At 40.0% G+C, this 20,982-nt stretch overlaps 1 protein-coding gene across 1 annotated transcript in view; it reads left to right on the top strand.

The window, feature by feature from the left end:
- Positions 1 to 20,982, top strand: part of myo18aa (myosin XVIIIAa) — a 36,784-nt gene that overhangs the window by 5,653 nt on the left and 10,149 nt on the right. Inside the window, exons 3-26 of the mRNA XM_056736257.1 lie at positions 8,238 to 8,325; positions 9,068 to 9,174; positions 9,269 to 9,445; positions 9,523 to 9,733; positions 9,821 to 9,963; positions 10,041 to 10,141; positions 10,843 to 10,906; positions 10,995 to 11,139; positions 12,408 to 12,572; positions 12,659 to 12,749; positions 12,837 to 13,029; positions 13,142 to 13,228; positions 13,346 to 13,487; positions 13,570 to 13,729; positions 13,882 to 14,068; positions 14,784 to 14,985; positions 15,101 to 15,210; positions 16,124 to 16,189; positions 18,040 to 18,168; positions 19,017 to 19,160; positions 19,641 to 19,730; positions 20,163 to 20,282; positions 20,434 to 20,551; positions 20,822 to 20,949. Of these exons, the coding sequence (XP_056592235.1) occupies positions 8,238 to 8,325; positions 9,068 to 9,174; positions 9,269 to 9,445; positions 9,523 to 9,733; positions 9,821 to 9,963; positions 10,041 to 10,141; positions 10,843 to 10,906; positions 10,995 to 11,139; positions 12,408 to 12,572; positions 12,659 to 12,749; positions 12,837 to 13,029; positions 13,142 to 13,228; positions 13,346 to 13,487; positions 13,570 to 13,729; positions 13,882 to 14,068; positions 14,784 to 14,985; positions 15,101 to 15,210; positions 16,124 to 16,189; positions 18,040 to 18,168; positions 19,017 to 19,160; positions 19,641 to 19,730; positions 20,163 to 20,282; positions 20,434 to 20,551; positions 20,822 to 20,949 (3,168 nt within the window). The remainder of the gene's footprint in view (positions 1 to 8,237; positions 8,326 to 9,067; positions 9,175 to 9,268; positions 9,446 to 9,522; positions 9,734 to 9,820; positions 9,964 to 10,040; positions 10,142 to 10,842; positions 10,907 to 10,994; positions 11,140 to 12,407; positions 12,573 to 12,658; positions 12,750 to 12,836; positions 13,030 to 13,141; positions 13,229 to 13,345; positions 13,488 to 13,569; positions 13,730 to 13,881; positions 14,069 to 14,783; positions 14,986 to 15,100; positions 15,211 to 16,123; positions 16,190 to 18,039; positions 18,169 to 19,016; positions 19,161 to 19,640; positions 19,731 to 20,162; positions 20,283 to 20,433; positions 20,552 to 20,821; positions 20,950 to 20,982) is intronic.

Genomic DNA, 20,982 nt, shown 5'->3' with positions numbered 1-20,982 from the left:
TTTCTTAATATCCCCCATTGTGTTTCTGCAAAAACTGTCCTGTGCGATTTTTGGGGGGCTCTGCGGCTCTCTTTTCAGGGTCTTGGCAGCCTGCAGACTATGAATGTCCTCTAACTGCTCTGAAACAATCCGTCACTGAATGGCTCTATTAGATTAGATTATGTAACGGATTAACTTGGCTGCACGTCATCCACTGAATACAGGAAGTGTCTGTCCACTGTCATCAATGTCTGCATGCCCTTCATCTCTGTCATGTATCCATTTTTGTCTTGACTTTTTCCTGGCTGGTGACCCAGAATTCTTTCTTTGGCTGTCAGTTTCCCACTAGTGCTCATTTGAAGAAGTCTAGCATAGGTGCTGGGCAGTGGGCAGACTCGACCCTCCACGGGTGTCTAGGCAGTGGCTTCAATTCAAGCCAGAGGGCGACGATCAGCCTGATTTGGATTGCCGGGTTGGATCTGAAGCTCAGTGCGATATCCAGTTGATGTTTTTGAGCTGATTTGCGCTGGTATTTGGCAGCGGGACTGTGCAAAGCTGTGTTTAGCAGGTTGGAGCTCTGGCTGAGCGCATTTTGGAGGTTGGCACAGAGGATTCTATCTCTGCCAGTTTACCAATACATGAATAATTTTTCAACCTCATGTCGTTCAAAATCAGTTTTCTTTTTTCTTCTGTGGAACAAAAGAAGATATTTCGAGAAATGTCTTGGTGGTTTTTCGTCCATACAATAGAAATCAATGGGGGGGGTCAATGTGAATTTGTTGCCAACATTCTTAAAAATATCTTCTTTTGTGTTCTGTTGAAAAGAAGTCATACCGGTTTGGAATGACATGAGGGTGAATAAACGATGAATGAATTTAAATTTTTTGGGTGACTTTTTTCCATTTGATCAGAATATAGCACATTTTTTGGCATATCTTGACATACATATTGCTTCTTGTTTTTAAAGACTAAAATTACATACAATTTTATTATTTATCCACTATTTTGATGTCTACATTTAGCATGGGACACATTGTAATCTGACTTTTACATAACACGCGCTTTCCTCAAAGTCATAATGTAAATGTTATGGAAATCACTGCACCGAGAGAAGCAGCGAGACCAGACATGCTCCTTTTATCTGTCCGCAGGGCGACGCCCTCCGGATGTTTTTGAGAGAAACATCTGTTTTTATGTATCTGTGTGCAACACTGTACAAGCAGGTCTTTAAATTGGTCTGTAGTTCTCTGAAAAATGTTAGATAGTTCTTCCACCTTCTGTCGTACCGTTGATGCCCTGGGCTTTATTGCCATCAGAGTTTATATGTATACAAAGTCCTCAAAGTCAGTGGTTCTTTGCCGTGCTTTGACCTGTCTCCGACTATCCAAGATTTTATATCATTCTTAATGAACGTCCACAACATCAAATGTTCTTTATCATGCTGTATGGTTTCATAAAAATGTTTAACACCCATATATGATTCTTTTAAAAAATGGTACTCGGTGAAAGATGCATCTACTCACTTGAAAAATATTTGAAACAACTGGTTATTTTAAGAACCGTTGATTTTTTGGATATTTTGGGAACAAGAAAGGAACCCTTTTAGAACCTTTTTTAGGAGTATATGGATGTATGGACTTTTTTGTGCTGCATTAACATTTGGATTAGCAAGAACTGCCAAGAATAGAATCATCCAGGCTTTAAAAAAGGGCGGTGCTACAATTCATTACCATAGCAACGGTTAGGCTACTGGGCGGGGCTTAAATAGAATTTAGACCTACCACTGTGTAAAATTATGCACTTGTTTGGAGACCCTCCTAAACTCCATACTTCAGCACGCAGGTACTGTACATTTTGGTCTGTATATGTTTAAGTGCACCTGTAATATATAACATTAAGTCCCATCCCCTCTGATCATAGTGCCTGAAGTTGAGAAATGAGGTTGGATGGAATTCATGTCAGTCTTTGATTGTCTAATATATGAATATTGCTTATTGAATGCTGTTTAGTGAAAGCAGGCCCTAAGAAATGAACATGTACTTTCTAGAAAGTCCACTCAAAGATCCATCGGCACAAGAGAGATAATCAGATTATGGAGCCCACCACATCACCACAACCTATTTCTATCCTTTATGGGAGAGCTGATATGATTGGCCGAACTCCACCAGTGTTTAAAACCTCATTGTGGGTCTGTGTTTTAATGGACCATAGATATGTATTGTGTGTGTTAGTAGATTTTCACATTTTGTAATGTCATTGGTGTTCAAAGACTTGCTATTAAATGTTGTTTCTTAGAAGTGATAAGATGGTGCTTCTCTGCTGATACCAAATAGAAACCATCCCAGAAATTCTAATAAAGGATTTAATTGGAATTGTATTGGTTTTAATGGAAACTATTATTGTCTCTATTGGTAGTGTGTAGGGTTGTATTGGTAGGATGTTATCTTTCAGATGGGATTTTGTATGATTTTACAGTAATAGTTTCCCCCTCTAAATTAAGATTCTTTCATCATTTATTCACCCTCATGTCATTTCAAACCTGTAAGACTTACTTTCTTCTACAGACACAACAAAAGATATTTTGAAGGATGCTGAATAAATACATTGGACGCATTGACTTCAACTGTATCTGAAATCTGAAAGATTTCTCAAAATATCTTACTCTAAGAACGAGTCCTATACAAGTCTGAATGACGTGAGGGTGAAAAAATTTGTTCTAAATTGTATTTTCATTCAAATGTTATGTTCTGGGGCCAGATTCACAAAGCAGTTAATAAGACCAAATATAAGATTGTTCTTAAGATAAACTATAGGAAGCTTGTAAGAACGTTCCTTCTACGGAAGCTCTCAAATATTATATATCTGATCACCTCCTCTAATCCTCAGTCATCCCCGTAGCAACAATGAGCAATGAGTTCAGTTCATATTACTAAACATATTTATGAGTAGTAATGCTTGTGGTTTGACTCTGCAAACACAACTAATTAAGCTTGGCCAATAAAACGTCACTTATCAAGAGTTGTGCACATACTGCCCTCTGGTGGATGTGTAAGCAACAGCATGTTTTTTCCCAGTTTTCTGTCTGCCCTCTTTAGGTACATTTGCGCTTGTATCTAAAGTATGAGTGCATTAAAATGATACATTTTCGAGGCAAGTTTGTGTCTTTGATGCTCATTTGTCAGTTACAGTGAAATGAGACAGTGTGTGTGTTTTGGGTGGGGACGCTCTAGGGGTATGGGGTTATTTATAGCCTTGGTGTCCTGCAGCAGCTGTTGCCCACCCTGCTCTGCTGCTCAATTTCTCCATTGTGCTGTTCTGCCTCGCGTTGAGTTGGTTTACTCATGGATGACTACCTGACCAACTGCTTTACCTGACAGGGGATTTGACGTGCCCACTTTGTGTTTGACAGGTATCAGTGAGAGTTTGAAGGCATTGGACAGACATTTGTGTGTGTTGGTTTCTTCCCAGTGAGGCCTCTTCACATTTAATCTATTTATAGGGAATGTTCTGGCTTGTCATGAAAGCGTACTTAGAATCGGCTGTCGTCCTGACCCGCACTTTTACACCGATTGTTTTTGCATGAAAGGAGGTCTGCCAATAGTTTTAATACATCAATACAGTAGCTTGATTTACTAATTTGAAGTGATGTTTTGTGTGATTGTTAAACAAACTCACTGTTGTGCAATGTGCCGCAGTGTTTGAGGCAGGTTGTTTCTTGATTCCAAAGCCTGCTCTCTCTATTTGCCTATAGTTTAGCCAAGAAAGTTCAGATACAAGGTGTTTTAATTTTAAAGGGAATAGTTCATTATAACTTAAAGGGATAGTTCACCCTTTCTTCTGTGACACAAAAGAAGATATTTTGAGAAATGTCTGAGTGGTTTTGTGTCCATAACATGGAACTCAATGTTGTTCAGTTACCAACGTTCTCCAAAATATCTTCTTTTGTGTTTGAAGAAGAAGGAAAGTCAGACAGGTTTGGAATTACATGTGGGTGACTAAATGAGGATAATTTTGGGTGATATCATTCAGTAAAAACTTGCCGTTTTTAATGTAATGCATTTTAGGCACGTGAAACTCTTTCTTTTTTGTCCCCCTGTCTTGTTTTTTGAGTGCCACAATGTGAGTGTCGTGATCTTTCTGTCCATCTAACAGATCTAATCTTCATCCCTATTTGTCTTCTCATAGCAACTCACACACCTGTTTACCGCCAGTCCTAACACCCCCAAACCTCAGTTGAGAGGACCTGCTGATCTCTTTGCCTCCCTCTCCTCCCATCTTCCCCGCCGCCTCCTCTCCTGTCCTCTTCTTTCCTCTTCTTCTTTTCTTCTTTCCTCTCATCACTTGTAGGTTCTACCTGCTGAGGTCTTCGTCCTCCAATGGCATTCTCGTCTCGTTTCTCATTTTGGGAGAAAAAGGAAAGTACAATTTCCTATATGTCCGAAGTTATTGTCTTCACAAGTTTTTAAATGATTTCTCCACTTTCAGTATAAGTTAATTTGGCCTTTTAAGGAGTCCTCAGTCTGACAGGAATATTGAAAGCACCAGTCTGATAGAGGTCAAAGGTCACTTCCATTAGAACATCAAAGAGGATCTGATCTCTTGTTTAAATGTATCTTTGTCTGGATCTGCCTCCCTACAGGTGAAAGATGAAAATGTACCGAGTGCAAAAAGCTCCAGTGTAAGTGTTTGAGTGACGTTTTTGATGCTCAGATTTCAGATGGGTGTCTGATCTGAGATCAGATGAGCTCACGTGTCCCAGCAGTCAGCAAAGTTTGTTATTGCGATGTGTGGTTTTACTCCTAAAGACATGTGGCTTGTTTTCATGTAGCATCAGGAATGTTCAAGACAGGGTTAGTGAGAAATGTGCATTTGTGTCTTTATCTTCTGGACATCTGCTGTATATAAAACGTCTCTTAATTCCGATGAAATCAAGCTTTGAAGATAAAGTTACTGGGAAAATAATGTCTATGAAATGTGAACTAAGAATCAAGCTTAATAAGAGAATCATGAAGGTGAGAATTATATACTTGGATGTTGGTGTGTGGAGCTGTACTGATGCTTACTCCAGTGGGCGGGGCCTGATGACATCATGGTCTGCCCTCTTCTTCCTATCACGGCTGTAGTGGGAGGGGCAGCTGAAGGGGAAAAGAGAGCGTAAGAATGATGCTGAGCTGAAGATGTTTGTGTGTGTATGTGTGTCCGAAGCAAACGTGTGAGGTTTGCAAGTCATCATGGAGTTCCCGGGCTGGAGGCCGGTCCGTCACTCTCAGAGCGCTTCTGTGGCTCACGGTTGCACAAGGGATGCTGTGCACAGCTGGAAGAGTACCAGTGTCATCACCTTCAGGATAGACATGAAGGTCTGTCTCATTTGCTTGGGTAACTTTGCTGATAAAGATATTAGTTGGTTTGTATGTGAGAGTGCAGGGTCCACGTGGATGTTCTTGCAGAGTTGTGTTTGAGGGCTTTGAGCCAGCAGTGCACTGCAGTGGCCTTAATAACTGTCAGTGTGCTAAGAAAATATTTTTACAGTACCTGCTCATGCGTAAGAAGCGAATTAAAGAGTTTTTCATGTTTAAGTGTTCAATGCGTTCAGAACTGCTACTGGGTTCAAGAGTGTCTGATATTCAGAACAGCACCCATCGGAAATCTGTCATCTTTTTGGAAGTTTATTTTTGTGTGTGTGGCAGCCAGAAAGGTTCTCTATATTCATTTTCGTATTTTCTGGTCTCATCTGTATGTTCTGGGTCATGTAAATAGTCGGACAGTGAGAACAGCACAAGTCAGACATCCGATGCAGCAGTAAGTGGCGCAACCGAGCCACGGAGAGGGCCTGAGCCTCCGGCGGCACCAAACAAACAGCGTTCTCCGATCGTAGACCAGAGAAGCAACGGTTCCACAAATACACGTAATGGCACTTTGGAGTCCGACCCGTTTGCAAGAAGAGGGGTAAATTTGGTTGCACAGAAGACCGAAGAAACAGCCACTTCGGTTCCTAAAGCAAGTCGCCCCCTGCAAACCGGCAACACTGTGGATGGAGACGACATATCCGTCGGGCTCACCAGCCTTATGGGTCGTGCGAGAACGAAAGAACATCGCTTGCGTGTGAGGGCTGCCGAACGCAAAGACACGGTGGAAAGCCAACAAAGGAATGAGGAAAGTGAAGAGCCAAAAGAAGAACCCAAACCATCCTCCCCTAGTGACGCGTCTAGTCCACCTGCTTCTAAAGCTGACCCTCTTGCCCCTCCTTTAGGCTTCCTGCCTCCAAAGCCACATTCTTTGAACCCTCCTTCTGGTTCAAAATCAGCCGCCAAGCCCAACCCATTGGCTCCGCCTCCCGGGTTCATTCCACCTCCCAAACCCAACCCTTCCACGCAAGCCATGCCCAAAACTGATCCCCTGGCACCGCCGGTGGGATTTATGCCACCCCCAAAGAGAGACCCGTTCGCCCCGGTGGCAGGGTTTATCCCCAAGCCCAAAGTCGACCCACTTGCGCCCCCTGCAGGCTTTATTCCAGCTCCACGAATCACGGCTGTTAGAAAGTCAGAGGTACAGACCGCATGTTTCTGATGGATTGTTTCTAAAGGCACGTTTGCTCAGTGTGGTCAGTGGATAAATCTGCATAGATGACATCAGAACTAACTTCTTAATTCAACCCCATTAAATGGATGCCTCCTATAACACAACATGTAACCTTTATAGATAACTCCTGATGATTGATAAGATCGTTTTTGAAGTGTTGGGTTCTCCTTTTAAACAATCTGCTTGCTAATATTGCATGAGCGTTGACCATGACCTAAACTTGAATATTTTGGTGATGTACTTGCTGTCAAGTGATGTCAGGATTCATTGCTTTACGGGTTTCATTGCACGTGAGGGGGTTTTGAGTGATGGATGCTCACCTTAGATCTTTCTAAAGTGGTTGTGTAGTTCATGGTTGTGTTGTTCATGGTTATGTTGTTCGTGTGGGAATGTTTCCATGCAAGCATACTGACACTTTATGTGCGGTGTCTGTGAAGGTAAAGGGACTACCGAAACCTTCTGCTGCTCCTGCTGGGAAACTTGCATCCCAAAGTTCCTCTGCTGCAAACCCACAGGTGTGTGTCTCGTAACAACCAACCTTTGTGTGATAGAGACATTCAGATGTTGTTTTCAGAGTACGTCTGGAAATGGAAATCACGATTGCGTTCACTTTGTCTATCACTGAGCCTCTTTGACTCCATCTGTAGGGTCCACAAGTGATGCCTAACCCAGAGAAACCACAACATCCAGAACAGAACGTTACCGCAGGAAAAACACCTGTAACCAAAACTTTAGTTCTTTCGTTCATTCTTCCTAGTTATTACCTGCATCTATCTGTATTTGCACTGTGAGGATTTATATATTTATGACATAAATTGATGTCCTGATCTCTTGGTTTTCTCCGGCATTCGTCAGGCTAAAGCACCTGAGGATCCTGTGGCAATCCTGCAGGCTTCCCATGAAGCTGCCAGTTTATCTAAGGTTTGCCCACTGCTCTGCCTGTCTGACATTCTGTGTTTCAATTTATTTAATAACCCAATTTTTTTCTTCCATTCTGTCTCAGTGAAATGTCTTTTTTCATGTGTTACTATTTGTTGATGTTTGTGTTGTATGAAGTGTGTTTGTATTAGTCCATAGTTGGTCTCTAGGCTTCAGTTCAGTTTGCTAGTCAGTGTTGTTGTTCTGTTATTTTACGTTGAATATTGATGTGTAGATGTGTTACATTGCTGGAGCTGTTTGGTTCTGAAGATGTTTGTAGAATGGATGGATGTTTATGTATGCATCTCACAGAATTTTTTTCTTTATGGTGTTCAGTTTTAAAGTTCAGTTTTCACAGTGTATTTCAAAATAAAGTGTCACTAGACATAATGTTGCTAGACATTAGCATTGTTTTCATCTCGGTGGCCGTCAAACATACCTTAAGAGATAGTTCGCCCAAAAACGAAAGTCATCATTTACTCACTCTCATGCCATTTCAAACATGTGTGACTTTCTTTGTTCTGCAGAACACAAAACAAGATATTTTGAAGAAAGCACTAAACAAATGCAAGACATTCTTTAAAAAAGCGTACTTTCTGTTCTACAAAAGAAAGTCATATAGGTTTGAAATGAAAAGAGGCCGAGTAAATGATGACAGAATGTCTATTTTATGCCTTTTAATGTTTCAGTAAGATAGATGCCTGTGTGTGTGTGTGTGTATACGTGTGTGTGTTTGACTTTTTTCTCTGTTTCTGCGGCAGGTGAAGACAGAAGAGCAGCTTATAGCAGAGAAGGCCTGGTACAACACTGAGAAAGTCTGGCTAGTCCATAAAGATGGCTTCTCTTTGGGTTAGTATTTTATCAGTATACTGTAATATGTTAAAATACAAAATCCAACATACGACTCCATCAAACAGTTTATTTAAAGCTTCTGAATTAAGAATAATTACTACACAGATCTCTTGTATTGTTGATTCAGTTTTAATTTGTCCAGTGGCGTAACTTTAAAAAAAAGAGGTGACAAAAACAATACTTAAATTGTTTCTGTAATAACTAGTTGGGAATATTTATCATATATAGTTCATTGGCTAATCTGCTTTTTGACTCCAGCTCTCACCATATGTTGTTTCCAAACTGTCCTTTGGAGAAGGTCACTTGGCTGTTGCAGTGCATTACACTTTAAAACAGTTTGACTAAAAATGTCACTTCTTCGTTGGTTTTCGAAAGAGTGTGGATGGTGCGCAGATTTTTATACCGGCTGCGTTTCTGTGGTCACGTCTCTCTGTCTTCTGCAAATATAACTTATGAGTGTGAACAACGTGAGATGGTTAGAAAGTGGTGCATCCTGCGTTTTCCACGGGTTTTAGATGTTAATCGCCCCTAAACAATACACACCTTCCGCAAGCATTTCTTCATTTCTTGTCCCACCTGTCCCACCCGCAAATTACGCCTATGAATTTGTCAAGTTAATCAAATATTTCAAACCAATACTTTGTGTCCTGTTACTTAGGTTTCATGTTGCTTACTTTACAACAGAGATGGTTTATAAACTTTTTAAAGTTTATAAAGTTTTTTGTTTTTGTTTGTGTAGCAACACAGCTCAAGACGGAGGCAGGGTCTCTTCCAGAGGGCAAAGTGAAAATCAGACTGGAGCATGATGGGACATTGCTGGAGGTTGACGAGGATGATGTGGAGAAGGTGGGTGGACATTTCTGCATTTTGTAGACACTTAAGAAAGTTTGATTTGAATAGTTTGTGTGTTTACTGGGACTCCTGTCCATCCGTCTGTCAGGCGAATCCTCTATCGTATGATAGAGTGGAAGATCTCTCCTCTCTTCTCTACCTCAACGAGTCCAGCATCCTTCACAGCCTGCGTCAGCGCTACGGCGGAAACCTGATTCACAGCTACGCCGGATCCAACCTGCTGGTGATCAACCCCCTCAGCACTCCTGCCATGTACTCGGAGAAGGTACAAACCCGACACAACGGTCCTACACTCACTTCTGTGTTTTTTTAAGAATTGAGAGGGTCTGTTGTCTGTCTCAGGTGATGCAGATGTTTAAGGGATGTCGCAGAGAAGAAACGGCTCCTCACATCTTCGCCATCGCCCAGTCTGCGTATCGTCAGCTGTTGACCACCCGGCAGGACCAGACTATCGTGATGCTGGGGAAGAGTGGCAGTGGAAAGTCCACCAGCTGCCAGCATCTGCTGCAGTACCTGGTCACCATCGCTGCCGGCAGTGGAAAAGTCTATTCAGGTGATTTTTTTGGTTGGAGGTAGATATGTATCTTTGAGTTTTATGCCTGTATCAGCCTACAATGTTGTGAACTCTCTGTCCCCACAGCTGAGAAATGGCAGTCGGTCTACACGGTCCTGGAGGCGTTCGGGAACTGCAGCACGGCCATGAACGGGAACGCCAGTCGCTTTTCACACATTGTTTCTCTGGACTTTGATCAGGCGGGGCAGGTGGCCTCTGCATCCGTTCAGGTAGACCGAATGATTACTTGTGACTATTCATGAGGGGAGTAATGTGTGTTTCTCATGGGTTTATGTATTTTATTCAGACCTTGTTGCTGGAGAGGTTCAGGGTGACCAGACGACCAGAGGCGGAGTCGAGCTTCAATGTTTTTTACTTTCTGATGGCAGGAGCAGATGCATCTCTAAAGTGAGTGGACTTCGCATTTTATTTTATTTTATTTTATTATTATTTTATTTTATTTTATTTTATTTTATTTTATTTTATTTTATTTTATTTTATTTTATTTTATTTTATTTTATTTTATTTTATTTTATTTTATTTTATTTTATTTATTTATTTTATTTTATTTTATTTTATTTTATTTTATTTTATTTTATTTTATTTATTTTATTTATTTTATTTATTTTATTTCATTTTACAATGCTATCAGTCAAATTCATATTTTGTGTTTACTCTTTATGGCCATGAATCACAAGCAAACTAAGTTTAGGGATGCCGGGAGAGAGAGTTTGTAACCGGTCTGGCAAAATGTTGAATTGGTGATGAAATATTATCGATATTATCATCATGTTTATTATTATCACAGTGATAACGGTAATCATAGTATTTAATTTTGCGATTATTGACAATACAGTACAAGTATATTGTGACACCACTAATCAGATATATCAGAATATAGCAAACTAAATTGCGTCTGAAATGTATTATTGCTTAACTTTTAGCTTCTGTTAGTCAAACATTACTTGGCCATAATTTCTTTTGTCAAAATCTACGTTCCTCCTCCTGGAGACCTGCATATGGTCTACCAGCCTGTTAAAATCCATGAGCCTGGTCTATTTTGTTGGTTTTGAAGAAGTTTATAATAATGTAATATTTATCTCTTGCAGGACTGAACTTCACTTCAATCACTTTGCTGAGAACAGCGCATTTGGGCTTCACCCTCACTCCAAGGTAAAATGCAGGTTAAATAACGCTCTTCTGATCATAAAATGACAAACCTATTCTTCACACTCGCATTGTGTCTTTTTTGGTTGTGCAGCCTGATGACAAGCAGAAAGCCGCTCAACAGTTTACCAAGCTACAAGCAGCCATGAAGGTCCTGGGCATCTCCATTGAAGAACAGAGAACAGTTTGGCTGATTTTAGGGGCTATATATCATCTGGGTGCCGCTGGGGCCACCAAAGGTAAAACCACCATCTGCTCCTGAGTCTAAAGCAATGCTAATGTCTCTGTGCATGTATTACAGAGAATAATAGCTGCGTAAGCTACTTTTGCGGTACTGTATTCAGAAATTCATTTAAAGAGACGTGTGCTCCATGCACATTGTTGAGTGTAACTAGTTATAAAGTCAGTAGTTATTGTAATGTGATTACATTCCCCTTGAAAAAGTAAAGTAAGGGATTACTCTAATTTTGTCTTTATTTTAATTACAGTTATTTCTAATGTAATTAAACTAAATGCTTTGTGTAATATATGCGTGTGTGATAGTGGAATTGACATCGAAATTCTAAGTCTAATTTTACAATCAGTGCTTCAACGTATGATTCTCACATTCGTAACACTTTGGTCATTTAATTATACTACTTTATGTAGTTTTATATTAGTTATGTGAATGAATTAAATTAGCCGTTTTATGTCTATCCCTGAATCACTTAACTAATCAAGGTTGATATAGGATATGGAAAGTTATAAGTAATGAATAATTAAATACTTTTGGAGAGAGAAATTTGTGCAGTAATCTAATTACACTATTGGAAATGTAATAAGTAACTAGTAATTAATTACTTTTTCAGAGTAACTTGCAGAAAACTTTCCATGCAGCACACTGCAAAAAATACTGTTGTAGCAAGTGTATTTTTACTTCTGTCCACTAAGAGTCAGTAGAGCCTTTCCAGTCATATGACATAATAAGCATTTGAGTTTTTGGCCGTGTTTTAGATTTTTATGATCATGCATCATTTATTCTTTAGTGATTAACATCATTTGTCTGTGTCTAACAGTTGTTTTTTGTTTAACCACTTTAATTGTTTTTTTTATTGCAAATGTTGCATGCTGCTTCCCTCATAACACAGAGGCAGACACAGGTAATCTCTCTCTCTCTGTCTCTCTCTCTCTCTCTCTCTCTCTCTCGTTTTCTCTCTCTCCCTTCACCCTCTGTTATGGACTGACAACGGGTGGTTTTGTTATTTTATATTTATTTTATATCTTTTTATTTATTTATCATAATTCCATCTACCTTCCCGCTTGAGTCTGTGTGTTTCCCCTTTCTGGTGTTGAATGCCAATACAATTGTTAGTTGTCTTTTATCCTCATTCCATTAGATGAACTTTTCTCCTAGTTCTCTGGAAACTTACCCAGAGAGTTTTCAATAGCTGTAAACTTATTGCAGTTTTTGCTATACTTGTGTGTCAAGTAAGTTTTGTGGTGACACTGTAATGTCTGACCTCATCAGCGGGACGTAAGCAGTTTGCTCGGCACGAATGGGCGCAAAAAGCTGCGTATCTCCTGGGCTGCTCTCTGGAAGATCTCTCGTCCGCTATCTTTAAACCGCAGGGCAAGGGCTCCCTTCCCCGTTCAGCCAGCGTGCGGCCAAGTACAGATGATACGGATATCTCAGGTATCAGATTTTATTTCATTTTCTATTATGTGATAAATACGTTTCATACTTTAAAGTTAAAAAGCAGTGTTTTGGTGTGTGTCCAGCATCCAAAGCGACTGCAGCTGAATGTTTAGAGTCGATGGCGTCTGGTTTATACTCCGAGGTTTTCACGCTTCTGGTGTCCCTTATTAACAGGTTAGTGATCTACGAACACCACAGTGCACCGCAGTCTGTTTAATATAGACAAAACACTCATTGGGTTCTCTCTTGATGTATCTTCAGAGCTCTGAAGTCCAGTCAACATTCTCTCTGTTCTCTGCTGATCGTTGACACCCCCGGATTCCAGAATCCACGTCAGGTGAAGAACCAGCGCGGTGCCACGTTTGAGGAACTCTGTCATAACTACACACAGGAACGTCTGCAGATGCTTTTCCAGGAGAGGACTTTTGTACAAGAGCTGGAGCGTTATAAAGAGGTAAACGATTAAATGTAAAGAACTTCTGATAAACAGAATCTGGTTCTGGTTGTTTGTTCATATGATGTATGGATGTTGTCCGTGGTTAAAGCTATGATCTGTTCTCCTCTAGGAAAACATTGAGATCACACTGGATGACCTGGAGCCAAGTCCTTCTCGATCGGTAGCTGTTGTTGATCAATCCTCTAGTCAAGCCCTGGTAAGACGGCCTTTATACACTTCCATAGGCTTGAAAATCAGTGTGTAGAAGAGAAAGTCTTTGTGGTGATAACCTAATTGAAACTGTCTTGCTGTCATTTTTGTGTGTGTGGGTCAGATACGCACCATATCCCGGACAGATGAGGCGAGAGGTCTGTTCTGGCTGATGGAGGAGGAGGTTTTGCAGCCGGGAGGATCAGAGGACACATTCCTGAAAAGACTGTTCAGCTACTACGGCCCTGCAGAAGGGGAGAGCAAAGGTCTCTCTCTCTCTTTCTCTCATGCATTAAAATAGATAGTTAAGTACTGCCCTAGACCAATGGATGTGTGTCGTCTCTGCAGGTCACACAGTGCTTCTGAAGAGTGAAAACTCAAATCACTTCCTGCTAGGCCACAGTCATGGGACAGATTGGATAGAATATGACACGAGTGGTTGGCTAAACCTCGCCAAGCTTAATCCCACACCTCAAAATGCGGCCAGTCTACTGCAGAATACCCAAAAGTAAGATTTACCCACTAGATTTACACTAATAAAAGAAATAAGAACTGCTTATAATAGCTTTGCATTTGCATTGTGTTTTTATATTCCTCGTAGCACTTTACAGGATTAAATAAACAGAAAACAGACTGAAGTTTGTTCTTTGGTTTTGACAGGAAGAGCATCAGTGCGATGTTTGCGGGCCGCTCTAACAGCTCAGCGGTTCTAACCGGCTCCATTGCTGGACTGGAGGGGGTCTCTCAGCTTGCCATGCGTCGGGCAACCACCATGAGGAAGACCTTTACTACAGGCATGGCTGCTGTCAAGAAGAAATCCCTCTGTCTTCAGATTAAACTTCAAGTGGTGAGAACATTGTGCCCTAATGCAGAGACGGAGAATGTTTGTTGCATTGCTTTGTGGCCCCCAAATAAAGACTTATAATCTTAAACTTTGAATTTTAATTAAAGCAAAAACATATCCAGTTAAACAATGCTGGAACATCAATTCTTTTGGTTGGTGGTCTTAGTTTTCTGATGTTTGATTGCATAAAATCGATGATAAATTTCACAAAATGCCACAAAATCTCTGCCCCCGCTGGATCCATCTAAGGGCCCCCCAGGGGGACCACGGCCCCCAGGTTTGAGAACCACTTAGGTACTAATAATGAACAATACTTCTACAGCATTTATTAGTTCAATTTCACGTCATGTTGATTTCGGCGTTTACTAATACCTCAAACGTTGTACTATTAACATGAGATAATGCACCAACTAACATAAATAATTGTATTGTGGTAATCTGATAATTGGTAAGAGCATGGCGCTAACAACGGCAAGGTCGTGGGTTCGATCCTAGGGGATTGCACATGCTTAGAAACAAATGTAAAGGATAATGCAACGTAAGTCGCTTTGGATAAAAGCGTCTGCAAAATGCATAAATGTAAATGTAAAAATGTAAATATTGACATTAAGTAACATGAACTGTATTGCTCATTGTTAGTTAATGCATTAACTTAACAAATATGACCATTGTGAAGTGTTACAAAATAATAAAATCAATATCTTCCATTTTCCATCAGGATGCACTGGTGGATACAGTACGAAGATCCAGGGTCCACTTTGTGCATTGTCTCTTACCCCAAGCAGATGCCCTGCGGACCGCCGGATCCCCGGAGACCTCTGGGGAAAGTGACCTTGGACTCATGCAGTTGGATGTGGCATTACTCCGGAGTCAAATTCGTGGCTTCAAACTGCTGGACAGCTTGAGGATATATAGACAAGGCAAGAAGAGCTAATCACAAACACCATATTATTCCTAATTTTGACATTGGATTTAGTTTTGTTTTTATAGCGAGAACTGAAGCCAACGAACTGAACCATGGTCTGCTATTTGCAGGTTACCCCGATCACATGGTCTTCTCTGAGTTCCGGCGACGCTTTGATGTGTTGGCCCCTCACCTGACCAAGAAACTGGGCCGGAACTACATCGTGAAGGACGAGAAACGAGTGAGTCTGTGTTTATAATATTAATAATAAGCATGCGAGCAATAATTCGTGGAGAGCTTTAGGAATGACAGAAAAAGTGCTTACACTGTTGTGTTGTGAGTTTGACTAGGTTATTGTGATGGGTTTATCGAGAAACCCCAGCTGGGCCTCTGACTCGAATCAATACACACAGAACAGACATGAAAAAAATGTAGTAATTGCTTTGGGCTTTAGTGCTCGCTAAATGCCCAAACGTAGCGCAATTATCAGCTTGAAAGATGACTGTCCAGGGGCCTCCTAATCTCATTTTGGCCCTATGTTTAGGGAAAGGGGTGTTTTATACAAAAACCAAATTGTAATATGGCCCTGGGTGTGTAAACTGAAGATAGGCTTCCAAATTCACAGTTGCCGAGGTGGTCTAAAGGGACAGTTTACCTACAAATAATAACTGTGAAACACAGAATAATTCTGAGAAATGTCTCAGTGGTTTTGTGTCCACACGATGGAAGTCAATGGGGGTCAATGTTGTACCAACATTCTTCGAAATATCTTCTTTGTGTTCTGCCGAAGAAATGACATGAGTGAGGAGGTCAGTCTCGAAACTCCCTTGCTGAAAAGTGAAAGATGCAGAGAAAGAGCGGTACCCCTTTTCTCTCGTATCAGCATCTCAGAGGAGGGTTTCTTTACAAACGGCTTCAACAATGACTCTTTAGTTGTCAGGGGCCAGTTTCCCTTTAGTGCTGTAATATAGATGGGGCCTTTCAGATAGCTCAAGTTCTCAAGACCTCTCTGCGTGAGAGAGGGGTCGGCCGGACAGTTTGGGGACTGTTCAGCTGTGTGTGTTCTGTAGATCTACACAGAGGTCAGTAGTGTTTTAGTCGTGTAGACTAATGTGAACTACATGTGCGAGGTGATGGTGTGTGTGTTGTTACAGGCAGCAGAGGAACTTTTGGAGTCTCTGGAACTGGAGAAGAGCAGCTATCACATGGGCCTGAGCAGGGTAAGCACACAGACACACACTTCAGTTTGTTCGCGTAACGCATCGTGGTATGCAGGTAAGTCAGAGTTTTATTAGTAATGGATGTTATTATTTTATTGTCCCAGTTTTATTATTTAAAATCCTGTTTTAATTTGATCTAATCCATAAAATATCAGACACTTTACCTCAAGATGATTCACAAGAGTAGGTTTATAATAATAATTTATAATTTGAGCTGTTTGGCACGATGCAATTTTTTTTGGCAGTTGTCACTTTGGCATCCGACCTCAACCAATATTAAATAGAAATGCAATGATATATCGGCCAATAATCGGTAGCAATTTTTCACACTATAGGGAATCGTTGTAAAATGCGATGAATTTGTGCTCTGTATATAGAAAATGTTAAGAAAAATCACCAGTTTGATGTTCGATATTAAAAATCATCTTATGAATTAATAACATTCAGAAAGTTAAAAAATGATAAGTATTAGTATTGGTGCATCTCTGATGTGAAGGATAAGCGTCTAAAGTAGCCAGCAGTTTTATGTTTCAAACACAGATTGCGATAGAGAGGCAAAAGTTACCTTAGTTTAGTTTAGTTGTCTTTAGTTTAGTTGTATTTTATGTAGATTTATAATTGAATGAGAAACCCTCATTGTTTATGCGTCATAATGCTGTAATAAAATAAAATTGTGTTTTAGCATTGCAGAAATTGTACTGGTTTCCATTAGAATGCCATTAGCTTTTTCCATCAAAACCATTACAAAATTCATTTTTGTAGTGTTTAGTGTGTATCTGGCATTATGCCATTAGGATTTATCTGCCAGATAACATCCAACCAATAGAATTCCTCACATACCAGTAAGACACTATTATAGTTTCATGAAGACAATTCCCATTATAACTATTAAATGTATTACATTTTCTATTGTGTTTTGGGCAGGGTTCCATTGCTTATTCAGCAGGGATTTAGTGTTTTTTTAAGTTATATAAATATTAAATACATATTTGTATAGGCATTAAATGACTTTTCTCTTTTAAAAGGGTATCTACAAATGATTGGCCTGACTGTAGGATAGTTACATTAAATTGACTCTGTCGCTTGTCAAACTACAAACTACAAGCAATTTAAAGCACACCACTGTGTTGTTTTTTTGACCAGACTCAAGAAACCCTTCATCCCAGCGTGAGCTGTTTTGATTGTCCGTATATTTTGTTACAATTTTTTCTAGTTTTATGGCGTCCTGCTACGCCGCTAATCATTCTGAACAGATGCTGGCACGCCGCAGTTTAATCCCATCAGCTGGAAAATAACGGACTCCAGAAAAAAAACATGAGCATGTGTAAACAAGCCCCGCCTGACACACTCCCAGAAGAATAGGGATTTATTTGACCGTATAAGAAGTTGGAATAGTTAGTAATTATTTTGTGGCAGCTGCAATTGGCTTCAGGATTTGCGGCAGCTGAAGCGTGCTCAGAAATGGATTGCAATGTCAAGGACCCTTCACGGAAGGATTCGGGCAACCAAACAAAGCGATTTACAATTCTTGTGACATCGCTTGTCAGTTTTGCTTGGCTTCTGCTGTTATTCACGATAAAATAAGCTCAAAAACACATTAAGTGGACATTGATTTACTGAGTTTGGTCATATTGTGTATACAGCCTGTATCACATAAATGAAGAACAATAAAATATGTCACCGTTTACTGACAAAAAAAATTGGAGTCGTTTGTGCACAATTTGAACTTTAACAGCCTTTACGAAACAGCCTCTTTTAGGGAATGTGATGCTATGTTTTGTTTATACATACTTTTAATTGTACACTGGCATTTTGAGAGTATCATGTATGTGGTTGTTTTTGTGTGTCAGGTGTTCTTCAGAGCTGGAACAGTGGCTAAACTTGAAGCTCAGAGAGATGAACACACCAGACAGAACATCACATTGTTCCAGGCAGCCTGCAGGGGCTTCTTGTCCCGACAGGCCTTTAAAAAAAGAAAGGTAAAGAATGTAAACATTAATCTCTCTTGTATTTGTTATTGTACACTGACAGCTATCAGTGAGATTTGTCTTTTTGGTTGATGTTTTAATGACGCTGAGCGAGATCCTGAATGATTAAAAAGTGCATGAGGTATTCCTCAAAAATCTGATTTTAAAGGAACAGGTCACCCAAAAATGAAAATTCTGTCATGTACTCCCCCTAATGTTGTTTCAAATCTGAACAATTTTCGTTGAAAAGAAAGATATTTGGAAGCATGCTTGTAACCAAACAGCCACCATTGACTACCATAGTAGGAAAAAAATATATTTGTAAATTTCTTTGTTTTGTTGAACACAAAAATTATATTTTGAAGAATTTAGGAATGCAACAATTGTCTATTATATAACCGTTATCATTTTTAAGGTTACCATTGTCATTTTCCTACTATGGCAGTCAATGGTGGCCAAGAACTGCTTGGTTACAAGCAATCTTCCAAATATCTTTCTCTGAGTTCATCAGAACAAGGATATATTATACAGATTTGGTTCTCGTAAATTAGTAAATGATTCCTTTAATCAGGTTTAAATATCGAATTTCATGTTTTTCTCTGTCTACAAAACAACTTGGAAGTCTTGCTTTTTAATTAAAGCCTCCAATTCTTACATTACGTTGTGATCTTTCTGTGTTTGCGTAAGGAACATTGATGTTTTCATAGAATACCGAACTGTTTCTGTATCTGTTATCGTATGTAGATGGAGATCTATTTCATTAGCCTGTTTGTTTGATGTTCGTTCTGAACCACATAATGCTAAAATGTAAATCCCCAGATATAGACCCTCTCTCATCCTCTCTCCCTTTCTCTGAGCAGATCCAGGACATGGCCATCCGTTGCATCCAGAAGAACATTAAGAAGAACCGTGGCGTGAAGGGCTGGCCCTGGTGGAAGATCTTCACCAACGTACGGCCTTTGGTGGAAGTTCAGCTCACGGAAGAACAGATTCGAGGAAAGGATGTGAGTCCTTTGAGATGTTTTTATTTGGTAACTTGGTTTGTTCGCTATGCAGAGCTTTGGAGAGCTTATGAATTTTTGAACAGATTTTAAATGTAGTCCTGTTTATTAAGCCAGGATATATTTTGGTTAGTTTTCTGGTCCCAGGCTTGAAACTCAGCATACCAGATCTGGCTGGAGATGAGGAAAGTGAGAGTCTTCTGTCTTTTTGTGTGTTTGCCTCAAAGATGACATGATGTAAAGACTTATTGCATCAGCTCTATACCTGAGACATTCCTTTGATTTCTGCTCCGTCACATCTCAATCTAAGCTCAAAGTCTTTGTTTTATAAATTCTGCATTGCTGTCTGGCCCGTTCCTGAACTCAGCTGAGGCAAATAGATAATCCGATAAATCACAATATTAGCTGAACAAAACTTCTTGTTTTACATATTTAGCGATGTTTGTTTCACACCGCTTACTCTTGTTTCTCATTGACTCGTAGGAGGAGATCATGCATCTGAAATTGAAGCTGGAAAAGGTGGAGAAGGAGAGAAATGAGCTGCGACTGACCACAGATCGGTTTGAGAGTAAAGTAAGAGATGAATCACGTTTGACTTCGAATTGCAGGTTTTGACAGAAAAATCGAGCGAAGCAGAAGTGAATTTTTGTGTTCGATTTAGTTTGTGTTTTAGAGACAAAAATGTTCCCCAAATGTGACAAAACTTTCCTTTGAGAAATCCTGAGGCCCGGACAATCTAATTTAGGAAAACATGGAGCAGGGGGGTAAGAGACCCCATCGTAGCCACCTTATTCATATAATAACATCAGATGTATAGTAGAGAAAAGCAAAACTCCGGGTCGACCAATCAGAATTAAGTACTCTAGAGAGATGTAACACTGCTTTCAAACTAGTTTTTGAGGTTTGAGTTAATGTTTGTCTGTATTTTTATATGAAAAGAATAAATTCAATACTATGTACTCATTTGCGATAGATGATGGCATAAATAATGTTTTTTTTACATAGATAACAGAGCTGACAGCAGAGCTGTCGGATGAGAGGAACTCTGGAGAGTCAACATCACAGCTGTTGGAGACGGAAACCAGCGAGAGATTACGTCTCGAGAAGGACATGAAGGAAATGCAGGTACATCAACTCTCAGCTCAACTTTGTCGGAAGCTCAGCTTCACAGCAATGGGAATTTATCAACAGCTGGCAACATTTCACCTGCAGGACGTTACGGTGTAACCAGGCTGCTTGTTGAAAACGCCTCATTTTATCTCATTATGAAACGTAGGTGAAGTTTGACGCTGTGAAGAAACAGATGGAATCGCTGGACATGGAGATCATGGAGGCCAGACTTCTCCGAGCATCAGAACTCAACGGCGAGATGGACGACTGTGATGATGATTCTGGTAAAAAATAAACAACTGTGTGGAAATAGTACTCTAAAATCTAAATTCAATTCAAGTAAATAAGAGTGGATTTGTGTAGTGCATAATCTACAATAAGGATTTTGTTAACAAAGGTAAGGAACACAAAGAATGGCTATTTGTATTTACATTTATGAATTTGATGTTTTAAAAAAAAAAACACTTGTAGTCCATTCAAACTGTGTGTTGTCTCAGAAACCTGCTCAACACAATGAAACAACACATGTATCTGTTTGTGTTTGGATCTGTCAGGGGGTGAATGGAGATTGAAATATGAACGTGCTATCAGAGACGCAGAATTCACAAAGAAAAAACTCCAGCAGGAGGTGGATGACAAGCTGGAGACGGAACAACAGAATAAGAGACACTTGGAGAGAAAAGTTAGTCGAACACACACGTAAACAATTCACCAG

Source organism: Triplophysa dalaica, chromosome 22 (assembly GCF_015846415.1).
Source record: "Triplophysa dalaica isolate WHDGS20190420 chromosome 22, ASM1584641v1, whole genome shotgun sequence".
In the NCBI taxonomy this organism is placed as follows: domain Eukaryota; kingdom Metazoa; phylum Chordata; class Actinopteri; order Cypriniformes; family Nemacheilidae; genus Triplophysa; species Triplophysa dalaica.
This window is presented reverse-complemented; position numbering and strand designations above follow the sequence as displayed.